Below are 17,529 nucleotides of genomic sequence, written 5' to 3'. Positions count from 1 at the left end.
GACAGGTATTCGATACCCTTGCACGCCAAGAAACTGCTTCTGACTCTTTGCTTCAGCTTTCACAGGGACGTCGGTCCATGGCCCAGTACGCTTTGGAGTTCAGGACCATAGTGGCAGAGACACGATGGGATCAGGAGGCCTTAGTCTCAGTCTTCTGGCATGGATTAACGAATTCTGTGAAGGATGAACTCGCCTCACAACCCAAGCCAGGACTTCTGGAAGAATTCATCTCCCAAGCCACTCGAGTGGATCAACATCTTCAGGTACGCCGCGCTGAACGCCAACACCCCCAGTTCATGCCTTTTCGTGCCCCTTTTCCCAGGTTCTCTTCTACCACGGGAACTGCCGTCTCCCCGCTCTGGAGGCTCCGGAGCCAACTTGGAGTCCAGCGTTCCCGGGCATCAATGCGACAGTTTCGCCAAGCCGGTGGCTCATGTTACTACTGCGGATCCTCCGAGCATCTGGTCCGTGAATGTTCACTACGTCCGGGAAACGACGAAGCCCAGTGAGTACGAAGGGGCCCTCCTTGAGTGCGAAATCTCCTTGTCCCCTTTCCAGGAAGGAACTTCCCAAGAAAATTACCATTCCCCTCTCCCTCTCTGGCCCTACCTTCCGCACCTCCACAGTGGCATTTATTGATTCTGGCGCAGGAGGAAATTTCGTGGACCAGACCTTCTCTGAACAGAACCAGATTCCACTCGTTAGGAAGAAGTCTCCCGTTGCCTTGGTCGGGATTGACGACCTTCCGCTCACCCCGGCATATATCTCCTTGGAGACTTGCCCCCTCACCCTTTCTTCTCATTCCCACATGGAAACCCTGGCCTTTGATGTAATCCATGTGCCTGGAACACTGGTCACGCTTGGCTTACCTTGGTTGCAGAAACACAACCCGCACATCAATTGGACATCCCAAGATCCCATTGTCTGGAGGTCGAGGTCAGAGGAGTCTTCCCCACCAGCTCTACTTCCGCCTCAACTGCTGGCTAATACATCCAACCCTAAGGGAGGTATACCTGCCCCGTATGCAGATTTTCTGGATGTTTTCAGCAAAACTCAATCTAAGCTACTACCTCCACACCGATCGTACGATTGTCCGATAGACTTGGTACCTGGATACACATTGCCCAAGTCTAAAGCCTACCCCCTCTCTCTGCCTGAGACGGAAGCCATGGACGAATATATTCGCGAAAACTTGAAGCGAGGCTTCATACGGCACACCAATTCGTCCGCGGGGGCTGGATTCTTTTTCGTTAAAAAGAAAGACCGTACTCTCTGACCATGTATAGACTACCGTGGATTAAACCGCATTACGGTGAAGAACCGCTACCCACTCATCTCTGAACTCTTCGACGGACTTCAAGGTGCTAACCTGTTTTCCAAGCTCGATCTTTGTGGTGCTTATAATCTCATTCGCATCCGGAAGGGTGACGAGTGGAAGACCACCTTCAACACCCGTAGTGGCCAACTACGAATATCTCGTGATGCCCTTCGGCTTATACAACACTCCAGCGGTCTTTCAGGACTTTATCAATGACATTTTTTCGGGATGTCCTTAACTGTTTCATAATTGTTTACCTGGATGACATTCTTATTTTTTCTAAGAATCTACAGGACCATGTTATCCATACAAAATTTGTGCTCTCCCGCCTCCGAGAGAACCGCTTGTTTGCCAAGATGGAGAAGTGCCTCTTTCACCAGTCTACCACCTCTTTTCTTGGGTATATTATTTCCAACAGGGGATTGGCCATGGATCCTGAGAAACTGAAAGCCATAGTGGATTGGCCGCAACCCGATTCCCTCAAGTCTGTTCATTGGTTTCAAGGATTTTCCAATTATTATCGGAAATTTATTCGCAACTTTTCCACCATCATCGCCCCGATCACGGCGCTGACCCAAAAAGGGGCTGATCCTTTGTCTTGGTCACCTGAGGCAGTCATGGCTTTCAAGACATTGAAACAAGAATTTGTCTCAGCACCCATCCTCCGACACCCGAATACCAATTTTCCATTCACCCTAGAGGTAGACGCTTCAGACTGCGGGGCCGGTGCAGTCCTATCCCAGAGATTTTCTCCTCAGGATAAACTTCACCCTTGTTGTTTTTTCTCTAAGAAGATTTCTCCAGCTGAGAGAAACTATGACGTGGGCAATAGGGAACTTTTGGCCATCAAGATGGCTCTTCAGGAATGGAGGCATCTACTGGAGGGGTCAAAAGAGCCGTTCATGATTCCCACGGACCATAAAAATCTGTTATACATCGAGAGTGCTCGCCGCATAGGCCCCCGCCAAACCCGCTGGTCGTTATTTTTCTCCAGGTTTAATTTTATTTTGTCCTACATTCCCGGCACCAAGAATGTCAAGGCGGATGCCCTCTCTAGGCAATATTCTTCTGAAGAGAAACCGGAGAAGACTACCGAATTCATCCTTCCCAAGCAAAAGATCCTTGCGGTCGCTGCATTCAAGAATCTTGAAAAAATCATCACGTCTCAAAGACACCTTCCTAGTGATCTCGAGGTACTGAAGGACACCTTGTACGTAGAGGCTAAGTTTATTCCTGAGATTTTGGATTGGGGGCACGCTTCCCGTTCGGCAGGACATCGGGATTAAAAAAGACTTTGGACCTCATCCGTCGCACCTTCTGGTGGCCCAATATGGCCAAGACCATCCTTGAATTTACTCGGGCCTGTCCGATATGTGCGCGCAATAAGATTCCTCGTCAGAGACCCCATGGTCTTCTCTTGCCTTTACCCATCCCGGAGCGCCCCTGGTCCCACATATCCATGGACTTTATCGTCGAATTGCCTAGGTTGAATGGCATGAACACCATTCTAGTAGTGGTGGATCGGTTTTCCACCGTTCCTCTCAAAGGATTGCCCTCCTCGCCTGCCCTAGCCGAAATTTTTTCCAAAGAGATTTTCCGGATCCATGGCATTCCCACATCCATTGTATCGGATCGTGGCTCTCAATTTGTTTCCAGATTCTGGAGGACCTTCACCACAAGACTGGGTATTTCCTCTTCTTTTTCTTCGGGATATCACCCTCAATCTAAAGGGCAGACCGGGAGGGTTAATCAATCTCTCGAGAAGTATTTAAGGTGCTTCGTCTCTGACTCCCAGGATGACTGGGCAGAATTACTTCCCTGGGCTGGGTATGCCTTTAATTCCTCCAGGACTGAATCCACTTGTGAGACACTTTTCTTTATTAACTACGGATTCCACCCGACTCGCCTACCTATTTTCAATATCTCCTCTGGAGTACGAGCCGTGGATGAACACATCTCCCTCCTACAGGACTCTTGGGCTAGAATTCAATCGGCACTTCAAAAGACCAAAATCCAGGCTGACCATCACCGCCGACCTGCCCCCAATTACAAGCCAGGGGATAAGCTTTGGTTGTCTTCCAAGAATATCCACCTCAAAACCCCTTCCCCTAAATTGGCACCTAGGTTTCTGTGTCATTTTCCCATCTTGGAGCAGGTAAACCCAGTGGCCTTCCATCTTCAACTACCTCAAAGCATGAGAATTCCTAATGTTTTCCCTACATCTCTTCTGAAGCCGTTCATCTCCAGTCCTCTCTTTCCGGACCACTCTCTTAAACCAGATCCAGTTATCTTACAGGGCAACGAAGAGTACGAGGTCCAAGCTATACTAGATTCCTGTCTCTCGAGGGGTGAGGTCCAATTCTTGGTCCATTGGAAGGGCTATGGACCCGAAGAAATGTCTTGGGTACCTCTCAAAGACATTCACGCACCTGGACTTCTCAAACACTTCCGTAAGAAGTTATCATCCTCTGTAAGGAGGATCGTCCTGAGGCCGACCCTGAAGGGGGGGGGGGCACTGTAAGGATTCGGGGGTCACGGCGGTCGCAGCGTGACCCCTCCTTACCTCTCGTTGTGCCCGCTGCCACAGGACGCCCCCCTTGCCATCCCCGTCCGGTCCCCGTGGTTGGGGGACTCCCCATTCGTCCCCGGCGGGCGGCCGCTGTTCCGCGGGCAGCTGGGGCTCCGGCGGCTGTGATGTCTCACGGGCACGCGCTCCCCCTTGTTACGGAGCATACACAGAGCAAGTTAATTTATTCACTGCTCCTGCAGTGAAGCCACGCCCCCAGCTCACACACAGGAAGCAATTATGCCTCAAAGCTGCTCACCTGCATCTTCCTCAAGGCAGCCTATCCAGGACAGCTCCATGCACTCCTCCAGGTCTGCCACCTCTGCCTATTCGCCAGCCACACTATTTAATGCCTGTCTTGCCATTTCCACATCGCTCGACATAGTTTCTTCTAGCGGATGTCTATGCTTGCTCTCTCTTCTCTTCGTTATTCAGGTTACGACCCGGCTTGGCCGACTTCACTCTCTGGCTCTGGACCTCGGTTCTCACTTGACCTCGCTGCTTCTCACGCCCCTCAACCTCAGCTTGGACACCGACCTTCCGGATCTCTCCTCTCCCTGACCTTGGTTAAATGCTACATGACGTCTCTTCTTGTACCGGTAAGTATTGCTACAGCTATTTTCACCTGGCCTGGCAACGCCAAAACACCACACTCTGGACACATTCCTTCTGCTGTGGGTGCATGCATATATACGTCCCCACCTCAGTATAAGGGACGGGTCTGGTCTACGGGCAGCACCGGCGTAACACAATCCAAACAGCAAACGATGAAGAACAGCAGGTGCGCAAATTTCATCAGGACATGGAAGAAAATAAAGACACCCAATAGTGCAATACTGTCTGGTTCAACGAATAGAGTATTGATGAGGACTCTATTGATTTTTCACTCACATATTAGACGTGATGATCAGGCAGTGTGGTTGTTATAAGTTACCAACTTTTCTCCAAACAGGTACTCCATGTTTACACAGGTATTATCCCATGGGAAAGGAGGGAAAATCCACATAGAGAAAGCAAAAATAGTATAATAATGCTTTTATTTTAAAAAACATAAAGTAATGCACTTACGTAAGTTACTTTGTGGTGAGCATTTAGACCACCTTGGGTCAATTTGGACGAACAGCACTTTACACAGCAATAGCTTCTGCTTCACGACCGATACAGCATCCACTGGGCTAGATGATGCAGTCCTCCTTTTTCAATGTCCCCAACAAAGTGTCCTTCAGCAGTGCAAGACTCCACCCTACGCACGTTTCAACATATTAGTCTTCCTCAATAGTTAATTTTCTTCCATGTCCTGATGAAATTTGTGCACCTGCTTTTCTTCATCATTTACTGGGAAGGGATCACCTTGGGGGGGGAGAAAAATTAGGGAAACAGATACAAAAACAACATCACAGAGTATATGGAGGGGGAGGGGATGGATCTAATATCCACCCTAAAACCTGTTAACTGATGGTTCTTGTGTGGACCAAAATAAAAGGGCTAAAAATGCCCAAATGGGGGGTGGCACAAGCCTCGAGAATTCCGGGGCACTCCGAACTCTGCTGAGGACTCCTGCTAATCATTACATTCAAACCTCTTAACCTCTAAACTCGAGGGAAATAACTAGGAGTATAGCATAAAACCTAAATTCTGAACATTTCAAACCACAGTAATTTTAGCAAAAACACAATAAAGCTGAGAGGAACTCATCTGTTAATTAGTCTCCCCTTAAGTCTAGCGGGGCCCAGGGAGGTCTTCGTGAATGTCAAACCTCACCAGGGAGAAAAGTTCGCCACAGGTCGTATATTCTGAACCGCCAACCTCCTCCACCTGTCAATCTGGGGAAGCCAAAGGAAAGAACGACTCTGAGATTTTGCCAACTTTCCCGGTTCTCCAGGTCATCAACGGTATCATGTAGATTCCTGATCTTGCCGATAAGTCGAAACAATTCTTCCTCCATTGAGCCGACCCTGCAGGGATTCCTCAAGTTGTTTTCCAGCTGTAATGTTCGTTCTGTCACAGCAGTCAAACTGCTTTAAATTCAGCCACAGCTTTGTTCAGAACCACTTTAAACACCCCTTGCATCTCTTTAAAGAGAGCTTTTAAAGCTTTCGGGGTGGTTTGGCATTTTCTTCATTTTTTGTTCTTCATCTGTGTCTTTAAGATTTCCTTCTTGTTCCAGATCTTCCCGTGCCTATGAGTACGCCTGCACAGGTGCCATCTTGGGAGTCAGGAGCCAGAGAATGAACCTTCCGAAGGTACCGGGAGACAGACTGGGTCGCTGGCTTGCGATCTCTCTTAGGCAGGGCATCCTCAGGGATCCGGCGGCAGGGGGTGGGGTTAATATTATCATTTTGATGGACCTTTCCAGTGCATGCCTATACCAAGGGAGCACTGATAATATCTCCACGTAGTCCCCTGCCCATACGTTTTACTTCCTCCAGCAAGTTTAAACCTAACGGCCATGCGTATGCATCTTTGAAACAAATATCAGATACCTTCCCTGCCTCCACACCTACCGGCGAAGTAACCCCCACTGCCACCACTGAGGAGGCTAATGCCATCTCCCCACTTGCTAACCCCAAAGGAACCGGCAGAGGCCTGACGGGTCACCCCTTCCAAAGCCTCTGCCACCCTTGGCAGTGTAGCACTCAATGCTGCCACAGTGGCCACTGACAATGCCCCTAGCCCTCCTGCAAGGACCCTTCCCTGCATTCCTAAGGCTTCCAGCACCCCTGTTACAATGTCAGCCACATCCACCGCCCCAGCAGCATCCACAGAACTACTCTGCAGCAACTCTCACTCTATGGTTTGTCTTGACCTGCAGTGCCTGCTGCCACCATTCCTGCGCATGTGAGGGTAGCTGCCTGCTGCTGCCATTCCCCCTGGCATGTCTTTCTCTGGGGATTACTGACCTATACCTCCGGGATACCGTGGGACCTCTGCCCCTTTTACCTCCCTGTGGTCGGGCTTGCTCTCACTAAAGGTGTGAAGCTGGGAGCGGGGGGGGAATAGAAGCCAAAGCTTTTCTCTTATCCCCAGCCGTCTGCCTCCTAGCACCAGCCTGCTCCGCCTCTGCCGTGCTTCTTGCTGCAGGACCAACTTGCTTCTGTTCGCTGTATAGGCAGGTCCTGGAGCACTGCTCCCTTCAGAGGGCCTGACCACCTTGGCTGGACCCCCATCAGCCTTGCTGGCAGCTCCAACACTTGCCTCTGCTCTGGGGTCATCTGCAAGCAGACCAGCCATCTTCTCTAAACAGAACTTATTTCTGAAACCGATCCAGCGGCTCCTGCACGGACGCCATCTTGCTAAAGTTATTGGCAGGTAGCGGACTGCATTTCCGCCCCTGCCCTCCTTTGAATCGCCTTAGCCCATCCCCGCCCCCACATACCGTGATTCGATGAGGAAGGGGGGGGGGGGGGAGCAGCACGTGAGCCGGGTGTGCCAAAAGTGAGAAGGGGGGAGAGAGGAGCTTAGCCCCGGCAGTCAAGTACCCCATCACGAGGGGCTCCAGGCTGCTTTTCAGTGTTTTAAAAATAGAACTATGAATAAGGAGACTGGATTTGAATACCTGGCACCCTTTGCTCCGGTTAACATCTCATTTATAATAGAGCATTCCTAAAAGGCTTCCTTAGAAAGATACGGTCACCCAGAGAGTGAAAATGCCCAATTTATTTTTGGAAAAATTAATGTTTTCTTGAGTTTTTCAATATATACACTTAAACAAGTATCAGATACATATTATTCTGCACCTTTACATTTTTGCTTAATATTGACACCATAGTTTCAAAACGATAGTTAACTCATTAGACATAATGTTCCAAAATCAGTGTTATCACATAAAAGAGTGGCATAAAATAATTAACATCCTTTAATGGATTTAGTTACCATAATCTACACTCATTATTTCAAAAATACTGTAAATCACCTAAATATAAATGAATCCATACATAATTATTTTGTATTCTTTGCACAGAGCAGGACTGTATAAATACGTATATCAGGCCAATTGAAAACTCTGAGTTAAAATCAGAACTATTTGCAGTTTGTTCTGGTATATAATTTATTTGATTGAAGAAGCAATTTCCATTAGAAGCCTACAAGTCTACCTCATGTAATACAAGAATCTTGCCTTCTGAACATTTCCTACTCCTACGTTTATTTTTTTTAGTGTTAATCTCACTGACACTTAATATTTCAATTGCTAATTTCTCCTCAACGCATCAGATAAAAAAAAAACACTCCGATTAGGCAATATATTTAAAGTAAATATGAAGACAATATGCAAAAAAATTAAAATAAAAAAAAACATCCGTGATTGCTATTTTAATAATGCGGCAGAATACATATCACGGTACACAGCATTTTGCAGCATAACGAGTCACTGCTCCATACAGTTGTTATTTTATCTACAGTACGGATGTCTGAGATCATTAATTATTTTTATTATTATTATTATTACCACTCCTCTGTTAGCCAATTATGATATTTATTTACATTTAATCGCACTCAATTTTTTTTTAAATGAGTAAAGTACAAAGGTAAATAAAAAAAGATTAAAATAAGGAAACAATGTGAAATATTAAAAAAAAAAAAAAAATCGTGACTCGGTGTCCTTTTTATCAAGGGCATAACAAAATGGCATAGTTTATACTAGCCTCTTCCAGGCTGGAGGGGCCTGCGACGCATTGTTTCACAGGAGCTTCTCTGGTTTTCAAGGGGTTCATTTGAAATTAATGTTACGAGAAACGCTTTCCTGCATCATCATTCTCTAAACGTACTTGGCAGGGAGAGTAGTTTGCAACAGATTAAAGAGTAGCCCTGTAAAAATCAGTGAAAGTCTTTTACATACAGTACAGTATCAGCCCCTGTCCTGCACAGATACAGGAGCCTGGGAACAAGTATTGCACAGCAACGCTCCCTTTAGCGGGAAAGATTGTTGGCAAATGAAACATTGCATGTTGAAATTGAATTCAAGCCTAGGTTACAGTAGCCTGTGAAGCCCTCCCTCTTTGCTCTGGTTGGTTTTCTGCTGCACGGAGTACAATGCTGTGACTTAATCTGTTTTCTTTCTCTGTCTCTCAGGGTGAAAGCTTTGCCTTTCAGGCCTCAGAGCTGGAATGGCCCAATAACAAGCCTCTCCTTTTTGTTTATCTTAGCAACCACCCTCCCTTCTACTCCTGTGCCTGCTGCTCCAAGCCACTGAATCATGAAATAAACAGACTGCGTGCTCCCTTTCCCAGGAGCAGACACCTGTCCGTTTTCACTCTTTGCAAAATTAGTGTTAGATATTTGATGGGTTGTTATAGTTTGGGGATTTACATAGGCGATCACTGCTGTTTGCTACATAGTTTTAGGGTTGAGACTGAGCTGAAGACTGGCTGCTATTTCTCATTGTTACAGATACATTTCACAGGAAGTCAGACACGACCCAGTGGATTTTCTTCCTATGATCTTTTGCAATATATAATTCTGCTGCACAGTCTTCATTCTCAGAGCACTTTGTTGCTGTGTGGCCCATGGATGCAGGGCTCGGTGTGACCTGCTTTCCCTTTTCTTGCATTACTCAGCTACATTTGATTGCATTGCATACTCTGGTACTACTACTTGTTGGCACGCTGATATTTCCAACGCAAAGACATGAAGGTTGCAGTTTTGGACTTGGGCACAATCTTTGCCAAGATCTTCAAGTCTTCAGTGTCCCCTGTGAACAATGGTCCCTCCAGCCACCCCTTTTCTCAGGGTCCTGGTACAGCAGCTTCTTCGGGAACCTCAAACTCTTCCTTGGCCCACAAAGCATCTTTCCTCTTACTCCCTGCTCCACCTTCCACTCTGCACATTCTCAACTCCCCCACATCTTCCTCTTCCTCATTGCCTCGGGTCCCCTCTGGCAAGACTTTGACTCCTTACCTCTCTGGGATTTCTGCACCCAGCAGCCCTGCTTATCAAACTAAACCTCAAGCTGCAAACCCCGTGGTCAGTGCACTTGGGGGGGATCCCCTTCAGCAGATGTATGAGGAATCATGGACAGCTCCACAATCTACAGCTGCCTCTCCTACATCTCCTACTACCATTCTGGTGCGCCCAGCTGCTCCAAGCACCAGCCCAATCCTCTCCAACATGCAGCCTAGCCATTCCAGTCGCTCACCCAGGCTTCTTCCAGACACCTCAACCCCCGTTTGGAACTCCAAATCCGTGCTCTTCACCCTGCCAGATATTGGGGAGGAAGCCACAGATTATGAGGACAGCCACTACATCCAAGGGTAAGAATTATGCTCAAAATCAGTGATTACAATTACAAACTCACCCATTCAATATCGTTTGTCCAAATTGAAATCTGATATTGTAGCACATTTAACAAGGGTTTTTTTTATTTTAAATAGGCAGCATTCTCAATTTTTTACTTTCATAAGGAAGCTGTACTTATACTATTCGATTGCTGAACAACCCCATTGGTTTATCTAATTATAACACAATTTTATACTTGCAATTGTGTTAACCATTGCAGTGTTATCAGTATGACAGTGTAATCAATCATACACCAAACAATACATTCCTATTTTTCTGTATTCTATTTAACTGTAATACCATCTTTTATCCGCATTACATCACAACCAACAAAAGTTTTGTTCATAGCATTATTCATTTATGGAGTAGTCTGAAACACTCTTAGATGACATAACACCCTTTTTGAGGGACTCCAATTGGGTACTTAGGAACTTGAAATATTCTTAGCGAGAGTGATTGTACTTCTCTATGGAGTGATTGCTCTGAGAATAACATTGTAATACTGTAGCTCTTTACAGAGTTTATGTATAAAGCCATTTTTGTGTTAACTTGAAGCAAATAATTTTTCATCCTGTGTCTCTTAGCAACCCTGTGTGAAATTACTTTGTGGAATGTGCAAATCCTTTTGCGATTTTGAGACTGCCTGTAGTTGGATCGCATGAGGAATTAAACAGTGCATATTTTGTAATCTAATGCAGCGGTGCGCAAAGTGGGGGGCGCGACCCCCAGTGGGGGCGGGAGATTGTGCTGGGGGGGGCGCGGGCAGTTGCAGAGGCCCCGCGCTCTTCCCCCAGGCATTTAAATTAAATGCCGGGGGATCGCGTGAGGCCCCTGCAACTGTTTACTTACCGGGATTCAGGCACCATGTGACCTGACGTCACACGCCCACGCAGCGTCATCTGACACGGCTGAAGGAAGGCAGGGGGGCGCGAGAGCCGGGGGCAGAGAGACAGGGGGGCGCAGCACAAAAAGTTTGCGCTCCCCTGATCTAATGTATAAAGTGTTGCCATGTTTCAAAGAACACTTTTCTTCATCCTGCTAATCTATAATTTGACCCCTTTATTACTAATGGGGTTGTTCTAGCCCAGCGGTGTGCAAACTGGGGGGGTACACTCCCCAGGGGGGGGCACGGCAATAATAGAGGTCCCGCGCCCTCTCCCCGCGCGGGGCTTCTATAACCCACTTACCTTCCCTTCAAGCGTCGCGTCATCTTGGTAACCCGGCGTCAAATTTCTGAGCCGGGTCACGTAACGTGACGTCACATGACCCCGCACGTCATTTGATGCCGGGATTGAGCAGGGGGGGGGGAGAGGAGGGGGCAGAGGTGCGCACGGGGGAAATTTTGCGCACCCCTGTTCTAGCCCCCAGTAAAATATGGATATTCCCCTGATTCCTTAAAGATTAAGAGTTCTGCAAAGCATTGTATTGTGCTGATAGTGATGCCATAAAGGACACAACTAAGTAAGTAGAGGATCCAGGGCACTTCGGATTTGCAAAAAAGAATTTATTCTCTTAGTGGCACACACAACGTTTCGAACTTCAATCAGTTCTTTATCAAGTCACTTGATAAAGAACTGATTGAAGTTCGAAACGTTGTGTGTGCCACTAAGAGAATAAATTCTTTTTTTGCAAATCCGAAGTGCCCTGGATCCTCTACTTACATACATGTATCCTGAGAATACACCAGACAGGTTTTTTCCTGAACCACGGAGCACCGTTACTTTAAACACAAGTATATTGCTAACATTATAGCATTTAAGGTGTGCAAGACTAAAACCTCTGACCATAAAGGACACAACAACATGGAAAGATGTGAAGGAGTGGCTCAGTGAGAAAAGACACTGACTGGCACTGAGGTTGAAGCAGGGGAACCTGGTTCAATTCGTGGTGTCGGCTCCTTGTGACCTTGGGCAAATCACTTTATCTCCCTGTGCCACAGGCACCAAAAAAACATAGATTGTAAGCTCCACGGGGCAGGGACCTGTGCCTGCAAAATGTCTCTGTAAAGCACCACGTAAAACTAGCAGCGCTATACAAGAACATGCTATTATTATTATTACATAGTTACATAGTAGATGAGGTTGAAAAAAGACTTCAGTCCATCAAGTTCAACCTATGCTAAATTTAGACAACAGATACTTTATCCTATATCTATACTTGTTGATCCAGAGGAAGGCAAACAAAAAACCCCATTAAGGGGAAAAATTAATTCCTTCCTGACTCCAAGAATAGGCAATCGGATTAATCCCTGGATCAACATCCTTCCCATGTATACTTATTTGGTATATCCCTGTATACCTTTCCCATATAAAAAGATGTCCAACCTTTTTTTTGAACAAATCTATTGTATCTGCCATCACCATCTCCACGGGTAATGAATTCCACATTTTAAATGCCCTTACTGTAAAGAACCCTTTCCTTTGTTGCTGGTGAAATTTCCTTTCCTCCAACCTTAAGGGATGGCCCAGAGTCCTTTGTACTGCCCGTGGGATGAATAGTTCTTTTGAAAGCTCCTTGTATTGTCCCTGAATATATTTGTATATAGTTATCATATCCCCTCTTAGACGCCTCTTTTCTAATGTAAATAAATCTAATTTAGCTAGCCTCTCCTCATAAGTTAGAATGCCCACCCCCTTTATTAATTTGGTGGCTCTTCTCTGCACTCTCTCTAGTTCCATAATGTCTTTTCTTAGGATTGGTGCCCAAAATTGTACTCCATATTCAAGGTGTGGTCTTACTAATGCTTTGTAAAGGGGCATAATTATGTTTACTTCCCTTCCATCCATTGCCCGTTTGATGCAAGATAAGATCTTGTTTGCCTTTGCAGCAACTGCATGACATTGGGCACTATTGCTAAGCCTGCTGTCTACAAGCACTCCTAAATCCTTCTCCATCAAGGATTCCCCCAATATATCTCCATTTAATTTGTAAGTCGCATTTTTATTCGTGTATCCCAAATGCATAACCTTACATTTATCTGTATTAAACCTCATCTGTCATTTACCTGCCCACGTTTCCAGTCTCTCCAAGTCCTTCTGAAGAGAAATTACATCCTGTTCTGATCCTATTACCTTACACAATTTAGTATCATCAGCAAAGATGGAGACTTTGCTCTCGATGCCAACCTCAAGGTCATTAATAAACAAGATAAAAAGCAGGGGTCCCAGTACCGATCCCTGAGGTACTCCACTCACGACTTTAGCCCAACCTGAAAAAGTTCCATTTATGACAACCCTCTGTTGTCTGTCCTTTAACCAGTTTTCAATTCAGGTGCATATATTATTACCGAGTCCAACTTTCTTTATTTTGTACACCAACCTCTTGTGTGAAACCGTATCAAAAGCCTTTGCAAAATCTAAGTAGACCACATCAACTGCATTACCCTGGTCTAAATTCCTACTTACCTACTTATTATTAAAGGTGCTCTTCCATGTACAGTAGGAACAAATTGTATTTACAGTAGTGGAATGTTTAATAGGTTACACATGCCTTAAAAAATCAAACAAATATTTTTAAAGTATTATGAAAAGATTATCCTTGTAATCTTTGTTACAGCACTGAATCCTGAAAGTTAGTGTGGATTGTACTGTCATTATAGCTGATGTGTCTCCCTTACTGTGTCCTAATTGCTAACTGCTCATTTGACAGCTACGGCTGCGCCAGGCAGGGAGCGGGTGTGCTGGCGTTCGTGCGCTGCGCCCCGCTCAGCCGGGCGATTCGTGGCCGGCTAGGTGCGCGCTCGTCTGGGGGCGCGACCACGACATCACGGAGCTGGTTTGTCCTCATTGGGTGAACCACTCACGTGACATGCTTGCGAGCGGAAAAATCAAATTGCTTGCTCTGCAAGCAGCTAAGCGCCGAGCAGGTGCTTGCTCACGCTGGCCACACACACTGCCTCAATGTGTTTCATCGCGGTCAGCGTGAGCGCGCCCGCCCGCTCTGCACCACCTTGCCTGAGGCCTAAGAGGGAATACATCTGATTGCCTTAACATAGTTAATAATACAATAATGCAGTGACCCGGCGCTAGAAGTGACAACAATACCCCAGTCCAATGATATGTCCATATAGTTTGGGAAAGTTCTCTTAATGTTCCAATTGAAAACGAAGTGGTGGTTCAGTTGCTAGCTGGTGCTTCAAAATTCCTCCTGCAGTATAATAGACAAAGGGAAAGAAACCATTGTATCCTGAAGCCAGGGTCACGAATGGTGTATGAATGACTCCACGTAGCTTAACTCATGTCTCACCTCTTCCAAAGCACAAACAAGTCCTTTTCTCTTTCTTGATTTTATTGAGGGAAATCACAGGGAGATAGGTGCTTGGTGATGTAATGTAGATAGAGAGGGCTTCTCTGTCTGATGTGCAGTGTATCAATGGTGAGACAGTGTAAAACAAAAAGGCCTTGCTGGGGTATATAGCAGGCAGTTACTCACTCAGAGTCCAGGGTGAAAAGGAAGTGAGGAGCAGTGTGGGTAAAGGGAATAGCCTTGGGACAGACTATCTTAAAACAAACAGAAGGGGGGGCAGACTAGCCCATTCTGGAGAGAAAGGCTGGGGCTGCTATGGCAACTCACAGAATGTCTGAGGGAACTACAACATGTAGCAATAATGTTGCATTCTACATGCAGCGTTGCTGCTGGGACAGGGGAAACTGACAGGCAATTAAACAAGGGAGAAATGGATCCCATAACTAAAGGAAAGACAAAGGAATATGGAATCTAGTTCCAGGACACTCCCCGTCTGGTATCTGGAGATACCACTATTTTAGGTATATGTGGAACATATGTGCAATATAACAACATAACAATGCAAAGATGAAGTCCACATAACGATGGGATACCGGCCGGTACCACCTGCTTGAAATCCTTGCCTTCTCGGTAAGGTAGGTGAATGCACAGCTCTAGGTTAGCTTGATGCACCACAATGTCTCTCAGAGTCCATAGAACTGGAAGCCAGTTCTTCTTTGTTATAGTCCGTTTTAGGCATTAGGAGGATAGTCTCTGTAATAGGTCTCAAAAAGGTTTTAACGACCTCATTCTGGGTGACCCGAACTTCCACTTTGCGGACTCTTTCATCTTCTCTTGGGATGGTTTTGATAATAAGTCCCATGGGCCATTCGTTTCTTGTTACCTGTTTGTCTTTCAACAGAACCACATCTCCTACTTGGATATCCGGTTTAACCGTTTGCCATTTATGGCGTTCTTGGAGTGTCACTAGATACTCGCGTCTCCAGCGATCCCAAAATGTGTTAGCCAAGTGCTGCACCTGTCTCCACTGTCGTTTGTACATATCCTTAGAGTTGAACCCTTCGACGGGGTGGGGATGTTCCCTACCTTCTGGGTTAGCAGCATTGCTGGTGTCAAAATACTTGGCGATTCTGGATCTGTTGACACTGGAATCAAGGGCCTAGCATTAATTATCGCTGATATTTCGGCCATGAATGTGGTTAACACTTCGTGAGTGAGTCGAGTCAGGTCGGTTTTTAGCATCATAGAGTCCAAGATACGCCGGACTACCCCAATCATGCGTTCCCATGCTCCGCCCATGTGAGAGGAGTGAGGAGGGTTGAATGTCCACGTGCACTCTTGGTCGCGCAAGTATCTTTGGATACTATTGTCTCTATTATCTTTAGTGTTTATTTGTAATTCCTTACATGCTCCAACGAAATTGGTGCCACAATCGGAGCGTATATGTTTAACTGGTCCTCTGACTGCAAAGAATCTTCTGAGGGCATTTATGAAGCTTGAAGCATCCATAGATTCTATAATCTCGATGTGTATAGCTCGCGTGCTCATGCAGGTGAAGAGTACCGCCCATCGTTTGGTGTTTGCTAGTCCGCCTCTAGTTCTACGTGAGATGACCATCCAGGGCCCAAATACATCGAGTCCTACATAGGTAAAGGGGGGTTCTGTATTAAGTCTGTCGATAGGTAGATCTGCCATCCTTTGGTCTTGGCTTTTGCCTCGCAGCATTCGGCACCTAACACATTTGTGGAGATTACTGGCCACGCACCTTTTCATGCCAACGATCCAAATGCCCGCCACCCTAATAGCGCCTTCGGGGAAGTGTCGTCCCTGGTGCATGACTTGTTCGTGGTAGTAGCGCACCAACAAGGTAGCGATGTGATGCCGGCCAGGGATGATAAGAGGATTGCTTTCGTCCCTGCTCAGTTGGGACTTGTTGAGGCGGCCTCCTACTCTCATGAGGCCGTCATTGTCGATGAAGGGATTCAACTTCCAAAGTGGGCTGTTTTTGGGAACACTCTTCCCTCTGCGAATGCAATTGATCTCTTCCGCATACGTTTCCCTCTGAACATGACTGAGAACAGTTTCCTTAGCCCTTGTGACATCCTCCACGGTGCGCAGCTCTGTGCAGATGTGCCAGCCGTGGCAGCCGGTGGTTTTACCATCTGGTGTCTGGCGGAAGGAGGAGGCTATATGCCTGAGATGGGCTACTGCTCGCAGAAGGGCTGTCCACCTTGAGAAGCGATGGAATCGATGTGATCCGAATGCGTTTCTGTGCAATACATTGGTGAGTAACACGGATACTTGTGGGGGCCTTATCTCCGTATCCTTCTCGGGATCCACGAGTTCGAAGTCGCCAACTGGGGTTGGTGGTGTTTCCGCGGGCTGCGCAAGAAACGTTGGTCCTGTAAGCCACGAAGTGTTCTGCAGTTGAGATGCGGGTACTGATCTGGTGGCGTGATCTGCGGGATTTTGATCTGTGGGCACGTGGTGCCATTGTTCTGGTTGGGTTGACTTCCTGATTCTTTCTACACGGTTGGCCACGTATACGTAGAATCTCCTTTTCTTGTTGTATATGTATCCCAGCACCACCTTGCTGTCCGTGTAGAATCTAACGGCATCTGGTTTGCTGTCCATCTCGTTCTCGATGAGCTCCGCCAGTTCTACCGCTAACACTGCACCACATAGCTCGAGTCTGGGTATAGTATGGTCGGGTTGTGGCGCCAGCTTAGCCTTGCCAAGGATGAACCTGATGTGGTTACTTCCACCCACGTCCGTGGTTTTGAGGTAGGCCACCGCTGCTATAGCTTTTGTGGAGGCATCTGAGAATACGCAAAGCTCTTTGCTGTGTGCGGCGGTGAGAGATATAGGTGAGTAGGGGCGTGGGATCTGAAGTTGCTCAAGGGCCTTCAAGGAGTGCTTCCACGTCTCCCACTCTTTCCGTTTTTCTGGGGGTAGTGGGGTGTCCCATTCCTGTTTTTCAAAGGACATTTCTCTGAGGAGAGACTTCCCTTGTATAGTGACAGGAGCCACGAATCCTAGCGGATCGTAAAGACTGTTAACGGTGGACAGGACTCCGTGACGTGTGTAGGGTTTTTCTTCGATGGCTACCTGGAACGTAAAGGTATCT

General features: G+C 46.7%; 1 protein-coding gene across 1 annotated transcript in view; it reads left to right on the top strand.

The window, feature by feature from the left end:
- The first annotated feature begins 9,059 nt into the window (after positions 1 to 9,059).
- FAM149A (family with sequence similarity 149 member A) overlaps positions 9,060 to 17,529 on the top strand; it is a 126,961-nt gene continuing 118,491 nt past the window's right edge. The window contains exon 1 of the mRNA XM_075610122.1: positions 9,060 to 10,132. Within this exon, the coding sequence (XP_075466237.1) occupies positions 9,510 to 10,132 (623 nt within the window). The 5' untranslated portion in view covers positions 9,060 to 9,509. The remainder of the gene's footprint in view (positions 10,133 to 17,529) is intronic.

This window comes from Ascaphus truei, chromosome 1 (assembly GCF_040206685.1).
Source record: "Ascaphus truei isolate aAscTru1 chromosome 1, aAscTru1.hap1, whole genome shotgun sequence".
In the NCBI taxonomy this organism is placed as follows: Eukaryota; Metazoa; Chordata; class Amphibia; order Anura; family Ascaphidae; genus Ascaphus; species Ascaphus truei.
Note: the sequence above shows the minus strand (reverse complement) of the source record. Positions and strands in the feature narration are given on the sequence as shown.